The 12508-nt window shown below is 31.4% G+C and overlaps 1 protein-coding gene and 1 pseudogene across 1 annotated transcript; one reads left to right on the top strand and one right to left on the bottom strand.

The window, feature by feature from the left end:
- Positions 1-725: 725 nt before the first annotated feature.
- On the bottom strand, positions 726-4639 carry LOC145088986 (homoserine kinase-like; annotated as a pseudogene).
- A 283-nt stretch (positions 4640-4922) lies between these two features.
- On the top strand, positions 4923-12046 carry LOC145090220 (MLO-like protein 9). Its single transcript, XM_079028537.1, has 16 exons — positions 4923-5056; positions 5775-5881; positions 5970-6027; positions 6122-6345; positions 7369-7485; positions 7675-7735; positions 7834-7922; positions 8201-8275; positions 9165-9253; positions 9412-9461; positions 9759-9799; positions 10133-10306; positions 10916-10951; positions 11037-11104; positions 11197-11257; positions 11590-12046. The coding sequence occupies exons 1-16, from the start codon at positions 5035-5037 to the stop codon at positions 11821-11823; spliced, it is 1506 nt and encodes a 501-aa protein (XP_078884663.1). The 5' UTR covers positions 4923-5034; the 3' UTR covers positions 11824-12046.
- The last annotated feature ends 462 nt before the right edge of the window (positions 12047-12508 follow it).

Raw genomic sequence — 12508 nt, 5'->3', positions numbered from 1 at the left:
TATTTTCTTTAACATTCTCATAGCATACGATATATGTACAATAATTAGTTAGAATACTTGAACCTAGCTCTCTCTCTCTCTCTTTCTTTCTCTCTCTCTCTATATATATATATATATATATATGTATATGTATATATATATATATATATATATATATATATATATATATATATATAGTTCACATTACTAAGTTTGAATAACTTTTTGTTTGATTTAAGTAAAAACTGTTTTTTTTTTGCTTCTTGAAATTCCAGAATTGTTCATTTGATTTAAAACTTGTATTCTGGAGTTCTTTTTTCCCCAACTTCGTAATTTCAGTCCGGAATCCGAAATATTGGTGTGGACTTCTGGAATGCCAATTTGAAATGTACTTCTCTGCTAGAAAAAAATGTTTCTTTTCTCTGTCTGGAATGCACCTTCCGGACTTGGTGATTTTTTTTTACCAAAAACATATTTTTGGTTATTTTCTTCAAATACACATTACATTATTAATAGATTACCTAATTTTTCTTGATTTATCTTGAACCAAAGTAGTCTGTTAAATCAATCCTATAAATTATTTTATTTTCGTGCTTTGTAAGGTAATAAACCATGGAGTGGTCTGTCTTTTTAGTACCTTTAGCATATATTAGACAATTTCCAACGCCACTTAGACATTTTTCCGTTTAAAATTCAAAATCATACATTGACCATTTCGTGGGCAAACTTATCCTATTGACCTACAATCATCTAAGAAATTTAAAAAAAAAAAAAAAAAAAAAAAAAAAAAAAAAAAAACTTTCAACATTCAATAGTAGCTTTCCTGTTTCCCTTGTATTACTTAAAAAACCGATCCATAGCCAAAGCTTTCAAATTCCCTTCCACCATGAAAGCTTCCACCATATTCTCCCCAATCTCCCTCCTTTTTCCCTCATCATCTATAACCGAAACCGTAGTTGGCCCTGCTCCACTGATCGTACACCCATAAGCCCCTGTCTTAAATGCAACCTTCTCTACAACATCCATTCCCAAAATCAATGGCACCCTCCTCGGCTCTACTATCTTATTAAAAGACAACGCCTTTCTAAACCCCTTTCAGATCTCCCTACAAAATTGTTGCCACCAACGCACCCACTTGTCACACCCCCAAACCGGAACGGCGGAAACGTTCGGGGGCGGGATGACTTCATGTGGTAGCGTAACAAATGAATACATAGTAAAGAAAGCAATACAACCATTATATATATAATTGAAAGTTTACATTTGTCAAAAGTTACATGTTCAAAACCAATTACAATATGATGTCAAAAATATGAGATTTAACTAGCGCCGCAGCATCTCTTCTTCAAAAGCATATTAGTACCTGAAATTACTGAATCCCTGGGACATACAAGTAATTTTGAAAGAGTTGATCAGCATTTAAGCTGGTGAATTTCATAAGTATTTAAGTGACAATGTTTGAATGAAATAAAAATGTTTTCTCTTTGTTCGTTTGTGTTTAGAAAATCCTATATTTTCTACTAGTATAAAAGTAGCCTTCACTCAAGACCAATGTTTGTTTCCAAAATGTATGTAAATGTAAGCTAACCAATGAGTTTGAAAACCTTGTAAATCAATGCATTTTTAATACCCCATGTGAGTTTTATAACCATACTATTGACTCTGAATGCCTATACACAACGTTCTTCAGGCGTTGGAATGTTATGACGTTTGTCACCCCAAACGGTGGACTGTAGCTAACAGTCAGGGCGCGGGTTGTCAAGCCCGTATAGATCTATACACAAACACCACGCTCCCCCTCCAAGGGATTCTGGTATATAATACAGGACTTGAAATGTGTACTCGAACGTACATGAAGTTAGTGTCTCACAAAACCGTGGTATAAAAACAGATCTACTTGTTAAAATGTTACGTTTGTTCTTGTATACGAAAGTAAACTTCTTGAAATATATGTTTCTAGTACATAAGATTTAGAAATTCGTTCGTAAAAACTATACCTATTATAGTTTTCAAAAGTGTATCTTGTTTGTTTAGAAATACTTAGAAAAAGAATCACTTGTTTATGAAAGCTTAGATTTTTGGTGTAGAGTCTAAGATAGACAAGAATAATCTAAGAACAGTTTAGTTTATACATGCATTACAACCACGTTATGTTTTAAAGGATAGAATGTTATTGTAACGTAGGTTAAATATATATAAAAGTTCCTTAGAGGTTTATAAATCGCGTGATTTGAATATATAACAGCGTATAAAAGAGTTTCTTTATGTAACACACGATAATACTCGTGCGTTTTACTTGTAATCCCCCCTTGAAAGCATATAAAAACGTTTAGAATAATTAAAAAGGTTGATTAAGGGGTATGAAACTCACTTTGAAAGTTTGAAGATAGCGAGGTGGAAAACCGGGCAGAGTTTCGTCTCGGGAAGCGGATTTTCCTCGGGATTCTCAGGGATCTCGGGAGTGAAATCAACCTTCGGGACTTGAGCCAAAAAGGCCAGAGCTTCGGGTTTGAACGGACACGGAAAACGAGGCAAAGTTGTGAGAGAGAGGAGAGAAATGAGCCCTTTTCTTGGAAGCCCTCGTATCCTATTTATAGGAAGGCTGGTCTGCCTCGGTACGCGGGGCGTACGCTCGTACGCAGCGCGTACGCGTACGTCATGCATGACCGAAGCCTCGACTGCCTCGGCCTCGGATGGGACGGGTCCCTGGGTGCGCGGGTCGGATGGGACGGGTCCCTGGGTACGCGGGTCGGATGGGACAGCGGGTCGGGTTCTCCGGATCGTGCGACGTGGACGGTTTGAGGCCAAGCTCCTCGGGTACGCGGGGCGTACAGGAGTACGCAGCGCGTAACTCGGATGCTTTCGGATAATATCCGAAATTTGATTTAAATAAATAATTAATTTATTTAATAAACTTCAAAAATTCGTATCTTCTTCATACGAACTCCGTTTTCGATGGTCCTTATATCCTCGCGTAGGTGAGACTACGCTCTACAACTTTCGTTTAGACTCCGTCGGCAAATTCCGAAATTATTTTTTTATTATTTATTAAAAATCCATCGTGTTTAAGGAATTTCTTTGAAAATTCATAACTTCTTTATCTGATGTCGGTTTTTGCCAGACTTTTTACCGCTGGAATACCATGGTCGAGACCTTCAATTCTCGTTTAGGTCATTCCGGCCAAAAGTCGCTCGATTTCTGATTCGAGTTTTTAGCTGTCTGTTGCTAAGTCGAACTTGGAAAAATCATAACTTCGCTAAATGAAGTCGGATTTGGGCGTTCTTTTCACGTACGATCATGGTTCAAAGACATTTAATCATAGAAGGAAATTAAATAGAACTTATTTGTACATTTTATTATGAAAGTAAATTTTATTGCTCAGAAGCGGTTACAATACTTGATCCACTTTGGTCGTTACAAATAGTTGAAATATCGGGTTGTCACACCACTTGACTACTGGTCCATTCATGGTGCAACATTGTTATCTCTTTCGGTAACCACGCCCTCGTCTTCTTCGTTGGCGCTTCAAATTATGGATTCACCAAGACAAAGTAGAGGTTTTTGTCGACCTAACTGCAACATAATCAACAGTAAAGGATTGTAGTTCCAAACGAGAATGAACCAACCGTGATTGTCGGCACGTTATAGGCGTGGTATCCAGATACTTTAACTTTCGGTTCCAACCCTACGAGGACTAAATACAATGTAGGTAACTTTCCATAAAAAACTCATTAACAACGGTTACCGCAATGACGACACTAGCAATGTTGGAACTGAGGGGTAAATTCTTTTCTAGAGATAGAGAGAGGCCAACGGATCAGATGTTAGAGCATCTTCATGAGGATATGGCAACAATACCAATACAATCACGTATAAGGTTTTTGTTGAGTTTATTAGCAGAGTTATCGGTTCCAATGATTTTGGTGATTGAGACCTCGCTAGAACTTGGGGGGCCGGTTTGGAGGGTGACATAGTCTCCGATTTTGACTTTTAAATGAATTTTGAGAAATGAACAAATAGTCAAAATGTGATTTTGACTTTTAAATGGAAAAATGCTCAAGTGGCTTATGAAATTGGCTAATATAGGTTAGATGGACTAAAAATACAAGTCACTTTAGAGTTTATTCCCTTATAAAACAGAAAAATAAGTTATAGGACTGATCCCACAATGTCAAAATACATGGTTGGGCCAATGTGTCATTTCCCATAAAAAAAACAACAATAATTGCAAAAAAAGAAAAAAAAAAAAAAAAACTATTAATGACTAATGTATACAAATTGAGAACTTAACCTAAATAGATGATCTGATCGTAATTGGAGTAACCGATTAGAGAAATTAGTTATCCTCTTACTTTTATTCCTACAAATCCTCCTACCCAATTAAATAATGATATGTGTCATATTAATTTAATAAAATATCATTAAATAAGCATTAAATGATACACATGTCACTATTCAATTGGGTTGGAGGATTTGTAGGAAGAAATAGTAAAAAAATATTTAATTTCTCAACGGATTATAATGATCAAATATAAAATTAGTTTTGTGTTTTTTACTTCTTTTTATTATTTTTTTATGCAAATGAAATCACTCAAAATAACCCAAAATGCACAAATACAAAACTTGCCGACTCACAGTGAAGGAGAAAAACCACCTGCATTTTCACGACATCAAAGAGAAGCATATGCATATGCTTTACATAACACATACATAGCCATGGACGCATGCAAGATACCTGCAGATTAGGGGGTGTTTGGATTAGCTTTTTAGCTTATTGCTTATAATTTATTTGTGGTGGGAATAAGCAATAAGCATGGGAATGATGCTTATTAAAATTAGCTTACTTAGCTTAAGAAACTGAATTTTATCTAAACACTTAATTTAGGGAATAAATAATAAACAATAAACACCTCTGCTATCCAAACACCCCCTTACAGGTCTTCTTTAAGATTGAAGTCCGTTCGAATCTCTACTATCCAAGCCAATGGAGATTGGAGATTTCAAGGGTCGAGCGCGAAATAACTTAATATATTATCAAATATCTACTCCGAAATAATGTTCGCACAAGTGATGAAAGGTATGAATCGTCTTCATCACTAAATAACATCATAATTTCGTGCACTTTTTTAGTTTTATTTGGTGAAAAGCCCCTTGTTTGGTTGTTGAAGGCAACCAAAACCACCACAGAGTTGGAGGTCGGAAGTTTATTTCCCGAATGCCCTAAAATTGTGCTTTAAAAATCGGATTTTTTTATTTATATTTTTGGAAACATTGCTTTCTCTTTAGTAATGAATTTCATTTCGGGCTTGAATCAGGATGAAAACGAGCTTGAAATTGGACCTAATTAATCTTCCCAACGAATCCACACGTGTTTAGACTTTTATTGGTGTCTAAATTTTTGCCAAATGTCTTCCAAAAGAAATGGTTAGAAATTGGAATGATGATTTTTAAGATGATATAACGTTACGAAGTTTTATGCTGGATTATGTTTTTGTAAGTATAAATCGTGTGGCCATGGTTTGAAACCACATAACTAAATTCCCTATTAACACTCTCGTTAATCCGTTCTTCTTCAATCATAACAAAAAAAATCCTATCTCACGTTTCCATTTCCAATCTGATTTTTTTTCCTTTCTAAACAAAATCGAATCAATGGGAATTCTTTCAATCATCAATTGCAATTAAATCGTCTGCAATTCATACTAGAAAACACCAAGAAACAATCAAGAACAGATTAGAAGGAGATGATCTTGAAGCAATAACGTCGATCAGAAATAACGCATAAAAAATGGCAGGTGAACGAGGGTTCGATCAAACGGCAACGTGGTCCATTGCCGTTGTTTGTGCAATCATTGTCATAGTTTCAATTGGGTTGGAGCATGTTCTTCATAGCGTACATCATGTAATTATCCTAATTCTCATCATGAAATCACATAAACACGATTTGATTTTGTTGCGCCTTTCTCATCTACGATTTTCTGGTTTTTTAGCTTTTTAAAAAACGAAAAAAAGCAGGGCTGTTGGAAGCACTTGACAAGATTAAAAATGGTACCTTTTTTTTTTTTTTTTTTAATATTGTTTTTTATTCTAAAATTAAAGGTATATAGTTTAATTTGATGACGTATTTGCGATTTGCATGCAGAGCTTATGGTACTTGGGTTTATTTCGTTGCTTCTGGTGTTTTGCCAGAACTATATTGCATCGATTTGTATTTCAAAGAAGCTTACGAAGGATTTCTTGCCATGCAAGAAAGAAGATTATGCTAAAGAAGATGGAGAAGGTGGTTATGATGAGGAAGCTAAGAGGAGATTATTGTGGTATGAACAAAGAAGGTTGGGAGGAGGTGCTCCCGTAGAATGCAAAGAGGTAACACTTTGGTTAATTACCAATTTGCCCTCATTTATTTTATTTCTCCATCCGCCTTCCCAAAGTTTAGGTTAAATTCATTTATTTAAGTATTTCGTAACGTATAATTTTATGATTATTTACGGATACTTGTACATACGTATTAATTTACATGGAACGGTTTTTATATTTATTATTTTTATAAAAACTTTAAGAATCTATATACAATTATACTAGGTGTGAGACCCCTGTAATACATGAGTTTAAAAAAAAAACAAATTAATATTTTTATAAAAACAGTTTTTTCCTGGAGATGAAAAAAAGAAAAGGAACATATATTTTTTTAAGCATTACATGTTTAATAATTTATAAAACAAATTAATATTATTATAAAACTAAATTTAAATTGAATTTAATACATTAATTGACAAATTACGTGAAAATTTATGGAAACATTTAAGTTTTCTTATTTTCTTTATTATACTTTTAAATTAGATTTTTTTTTATAATCTAATAAAAAGCAAAAAAAAAAAAAAAACTACAATTTGTCAAGTGGATTTAAATGAAATTGAAAAAATTAAAAAATGACATATGGCATATTGAATTAGGTAATGATACTTAGAAAAAAACCTTCATTTATTAGGTAGGATGTACATATTAATTTTTATTTTTTATTTTTGTAGTTCATAAATGTATTTGTTTTATTTGGACTCTAGCTAAACACAACCATTATTTGTTAAGTTGCTTTCAATTTCTATATCATTCATTTATGAATCTCTATCAAATCACCTTTCTTTAAGTATCTCATAAATTTATAATTCTTATATGTTGACGTTGTAAAAAAAAAAATCTATATTAATTTATCAAAGCTAGAATCTCCATGTTTTTAAATGTGTTTTTTTAGAATAAAAAAATATGTACAACTGAAATGATGTTTTTTGGAAGCTAAAGACAAGTCACAGTTATTATTTTAACTTTTTCATATTCTAACAATTATAATGATTCATATACAAAATTTTAATCCAATTGCATTATTGTGACTAGGGATATGAGGAGATTATATCAGTTGCTGGATTGCATCAATTGCATATCTTTATATTCTTCTTGGCCGTGTTTCATGTAATTTATAGTGCCTTCACAATGATTTTTGGAAGAGCAAAGGTTAGAATCTTAATTTTATTCTTACATATTATAATATTATTTTTTTTTATTAAAATGTTACATTGGATACCATTGACCCATTTGCAAAAGCCTTAAAATGCACATTCAACCTTAAAAAACTCATTTAGTTATTTTTAAAAAATGTTGCTCACTTAAATAAAAGTTAATTTTTTTTTTTAAATAATGCAGACACGTAAGTGGAAGTTATGGGAAAAGGAGATTTTGGAGGAACTTGTACCCCATGACGCAGGTACTATTGATATTATCATCATGTATTTGCTATGAATTTAGTTGATTTTTGAATAACAATGTTAAATGACTAATTTGACCCTATATGCTCATGTGCAGATCCATCAAAGTATAAGCTTACCAAGGAATTATCTTTTGTGAAACATCACACTGGTTCTTTTACGAGTACTCCGGCAATGTTTTACCTTGTAAGGGAGTTATAATAAAGTGAACTAGTTTTATAATCACTAATCGTTTTTTAAATTTATATATAAAAAAATAACATACACAAAGTATTTTAGTGAGTGATTTTTGACAATTTCAATGGTTAATTTGTAAGAAAACTATGGGTATGATAGTTATGAGCACTCACAATTGCATACTTTAGTGTTCCTTTTTCTGTATTTTAGAAAATATTATGATGATTAGAAAACTCAATTACTCATTAAAAATGTCTCTTTATTTACTTATTTATTTTTAATTTCAGGTATGCTTCTTTCGGCAATTTTTTACATCAGTTCGTAGATCAGATTACTTGGCTATGCGCCATGCTTTTTTCTCTGTGAGTTTTAGAAGCCTAAAGAATTAATGTCATTTTTTATATATATCTTGATTAACATTTATAACTATTTTAGTTTTGATTTATTTTTCTAAGACACCCTTTATAGTTGCAAAAAAAAATGTAAAAGAAAATAGTATTTGTGTAAGTTTAAAATATTTTTGTCAAAGATTTACGTGAATGCTATTTTATTTTTTATTTTTCTGCAACTGCAAAATTCTTATAGAAGTTATATAATAAAGTATAATGATAATATTTTTTTATTACTTTGTGTATTATTCATTTAAGAGTTATGAATATTGTCACCATCATCGCAATTGCTAAAATCCCACAAAAGTTGTGCGCTTGAAAAACTTGAACATATTTTCTCAATTTTCTGCTGTTAGAATAAACCTACACTAATGTGGCTTTAGGACTACTTTGGTAATATATCTAAATTAGAGGTATATTTACGTTTTATGCCCTGAACTATGTCAGGATGACAGAAACAGTCCTCAAACTAACGTGAGATGTTACTTGGCGATCATGGTTTTATGGAGAAAAGAAAACTAACCACCCTCCAGATTTCTGAAGAACATCTCACTTTAGTTGGAGGACCAGTTGTGAATTCACTATATAATTCAGGGTGCATACAGTAAATATACCTCTAACTCAGATTTCATTACAAAAATGGTCCTAAGATTTCATTAGTGTAGGTTTAATTAGACATTTGCAACAAAAATGGTTCTTTAAGCTAATACCAAATACATTGATTATAATGTTTTAAGCTTTACAAATATAATATTTAGTTAGGGTTTCTATATGTAATTATTTTTTTATAAATGTATTAAGATATAATGCAATAATTACAAACATGTTTACTGATTTTTTTTTTGTTCCAATTTTGATATAGGTTCATTTATCTCCTGGGAGTCACTTCAACTTTCAAAAATATATAAAGAGGTCGTTGGAAGACGACTTTAAAGTAATTGTAGGAATCAGGTAAATATTTATCTGAAATGTCTTAGTATTTGTTATTATTGCATTTTCGAAAGATATAATGATAATTATATAACGAAAATAATATGTAATAATTAAAAAATTGTAACATTCTTATTTTTATTTATTATCTATCTGACCATTTTTTATGATGCTTCCAGCCCGATATTATGGGCTACTGCAGTGCTTTTCCTTTTTGCAAATGTTGATGGTGAGATGCCCATTTTTTTTTTTATAAATATTTAAAGGATAAATAAATTTTTAATCAATGTATTTGGTTTGATGTATTAGCCATGTACTATATTTCCAAAAATATAAAAAAATGTCATAGTTGCATTACCATGATACTTTTAACTTGTATTTATTTTCATTTATACTTGTTAACTACAATGCTTTTTTATACATTTTTTTAAAGTACAATAATTAAAACGTTCACACCAAATACACTGATTAAAAAAGTTATTCACTAATTAATTTTCTATACTCACTCTATTGGAAACATTTGCAGGAGCTCGTGCTATGACTTATCTCTCTTTGTTTCCTGTAATTGTAAGCATCCATCTCCTATATTCTTTCATTCATATTCTTATTTGTCATAAATTAACTCTACCCAAAATAAATGCAATAATTTTATTTGAATTTTTGAAGTTAAACAAGACCTTTAATATGTTGGGTAATGCTCGGCTATAATAAAGTAGTAGCAACATTAGTTTTGGCCCATAACATTCGTCTACATCAAAGCCTCAAAGGAATTGGAATATCTGACGACATGGAATGGAATTCAATTATCAAAATTGAAAATTTTCATAAAATTTTACTTTTTTTTTCAATATGTATATAATTAAGGGTATTTTAGTCTTTTAACAAAAAAAATTGTTAAAGATTCTGTTAGCGGTTGGAACAAAGCTTCAAGCAATTGTAACACAAATGGCGGTTGAAATTCAAGAACGACAATCGGTGACACAAGGGATACCCGTTGTGGAACTCTCTGACAGACACTTTTGGTTTAGTCAACCTAGACTTATTCTATACCTTATTCAACTCACCCTCTTTCAGGTACATAATCTTTCATCTCCTTTTAATAACAACCTACTTTCATTTTATTTTACAACATTATACTTTCAAAAATTTACACCAATTTCCGCTCCTATAATCGGGTAGATTTTTAAGACTATATCGCCTTAATAAGAAAAAAGATTTAACTAAGTACCATGTTGTAATAGAAAGAAATGAAAGTAAGATGCTACAACATATAAACAAAGAATACAATATCGTACTTTCATTTCTTCGTATTACGGTATTATACTTTGAAAAATCTACCGAAATTATACCCAAATACAAGTACGATACTATAATTGAGTAGATTTATGAGAGAATAATGCCTTAATAAAAAATGTTGCACTAGAAAGAACTAAAAGCAGGATGCTATAATAAACAAATAAATGGAAATACATTACTATTTCTTGCATTTAGCCTTTTGCTTAAATGAAAAAGACAAAAGTATGCTAAAGTGAGTTTGTTTCCTTACTTTTGTTGCAAAAAAAACCAACATGAAAGTTCAATATATTGCTCACTCTTGCATACTTTATTGTTATTATTTTTAAATAAAACCATGATTAATAAATGCAAATAAGTGATTTATTTGTTTTTTCTATTTATTTGCAGAATTCATTTGAGCTAACACATTTCTTTTGGATATGGGTAATTATTATTAATCATTCCAACATTTGTTCATTAAGTTTCATTTTTTTAATACTACTTGAGATGTCCTTTTTATCTGTTGCAGTATGAATTTGGCCTTGATAGTTGCTTTTATGAAAATCCTTTTCTCCAATATGGTAGAGTCGTTATAGGGTAAGTTTGAAACCCATTTCTTAATTTGTTTCTTCAAATTAGATTATTAATTATTATAAAATTGTGTTGATATTTCACGTTTATTTTGACAGAGTTCTCGTGCAAGGCTTATGCAGTTACAGCATACTTCCACTCTATGCCCTTGTTACTCAGGTACTTGTTATATTCCATATGATATAAGTTTGAGGTTTAATCATAGACTTATTATTCCATATGATAAAAATAGCATCATACTTTCATTTATTTTTTTATTATAGCATCTAACTTTCATTTCTTTCTATTACAACATTCTACCTTCGTTTTTTCTTATCAAAAAAAATCTATTCAGTTAGAACATTCTACTAAAAAAATATTTCATCAAGACTTTGTACTTTCAAAAATCTCCCAAATTATAGCAATAGAAATTAGATGAAATTGATATAATAAGGTAGATTTTTCTTTGATTTACGCATTTAAACAAAATATGTTTATTATGACAAATTCAGATGGGTTCAACAATGAAGAGGTCTATTTTCGATGATCACACATCGAAACATCTAATGAATTGGCATGAGCATATTAAAAAGAAGGACAAAGGACACGGGAAATCAAAGAGTACAAGCGAACCACCAATAGATGCTCAAGTCAAAGTCAAACCAAGTGACATAGGAAAGTCAACAACTCCAAGACAATCTGCCAACATTGTTGCAAGTGTTGACATACCCGATGATAAAACCTAATAATTGTTACAAAAATGTTGCTAATTTATTTGTTTTACAAACACACAAAATGTGGCTTTTGAATTATGAAGGAGTTATATACACAGGTTGTTTCAAGTCTTGTATTTCGCTTATGTAGTATAGTTACATGTTATTAAGTAAAATTAATATTGTAGTGACTCTTATATTGTATAATAAAAAGTGTATATCGTTTGCATTCGTCGTTTTGTAATATAAAATCTGTCTAGCCTTCTATTTTGCTCGTGGATATTTATGGAATTATCTAGTTTCTATTGTTTTAGGTGACAATCGTTGGTGTTGATGGTCAAATATGTAATTTATATCCCAAGGCACAAATCGCCAGATCACCTTTGTCTATTAATTTTTTTTTTTTTTTTCTGAGTTCAGTACCTTGGGCTAGATGACAAAGACAAAAGAGATAATTGGGTCTTATACAAAAGGAGAGAGTAAGATGCAAAGTTGGCCCCTATTGTTTCCAACCTAAAATGACGAAAATACCCCCATATATGTATGGTAGTAACGGGCAAAAGTAGATGGAAGTTAAGTTGAAGGACCTAAAACACACATAAAGAAAAATTGCATTTTTGTCCGGTCATTTCTGCAATTTTTTCTGAAAATGACGAAAAATTGCTTGTTGCTTAAAAAATTGGACTGAACCTGCGAGTTTTTGTAAACAACAGGAACC

The sequence above is a fragment of the Lactuca serriola genome, chromosome 2 (assembly GCF_051521515.1).
Source record: "Lactuca serriola cultivar US96UC23 chromosome 2, Lser_US96UC23_V15, whole genome shotgun sequence".
Lineage (NCBI taxonomy): Eukaryota > Viridiplantae > Streptophyta > Magnoliopsida > Asterales > Asteraceae > Lactuca > Lactuca serriola.
The sequence above is the reverse complement of the archived record's forward strand: the minus strand, read 5'-3'. Positions and strand labels throughout refer to the sequence as shown.

What these genes read in the sequence shown, in the direction of transcription:
- LOC145090220 (XM_079028537.1), top strand. Translation starts at nt 5,035, where the DNA reads ATGTTCGCACAAGTGATGAAAG. An exon ending in ACTTGACAAGATTAAAAATG is followed by an intron (nt 6,028 to 6,121) that starts GTACCTTTTTTT and finishes ATTTGCATGCAG; the next exon opens with AGCTTATGGTACTTGGGTTT. An exon ending in ACTTGTACCCCATGACGCAG is followed by an intron (nt 7,736 to 7,833) that starts GTACTATTGATA and finishes GCTCATGTGCAG; the next exon opens with ATCCATCAAAGTATAAGCTT.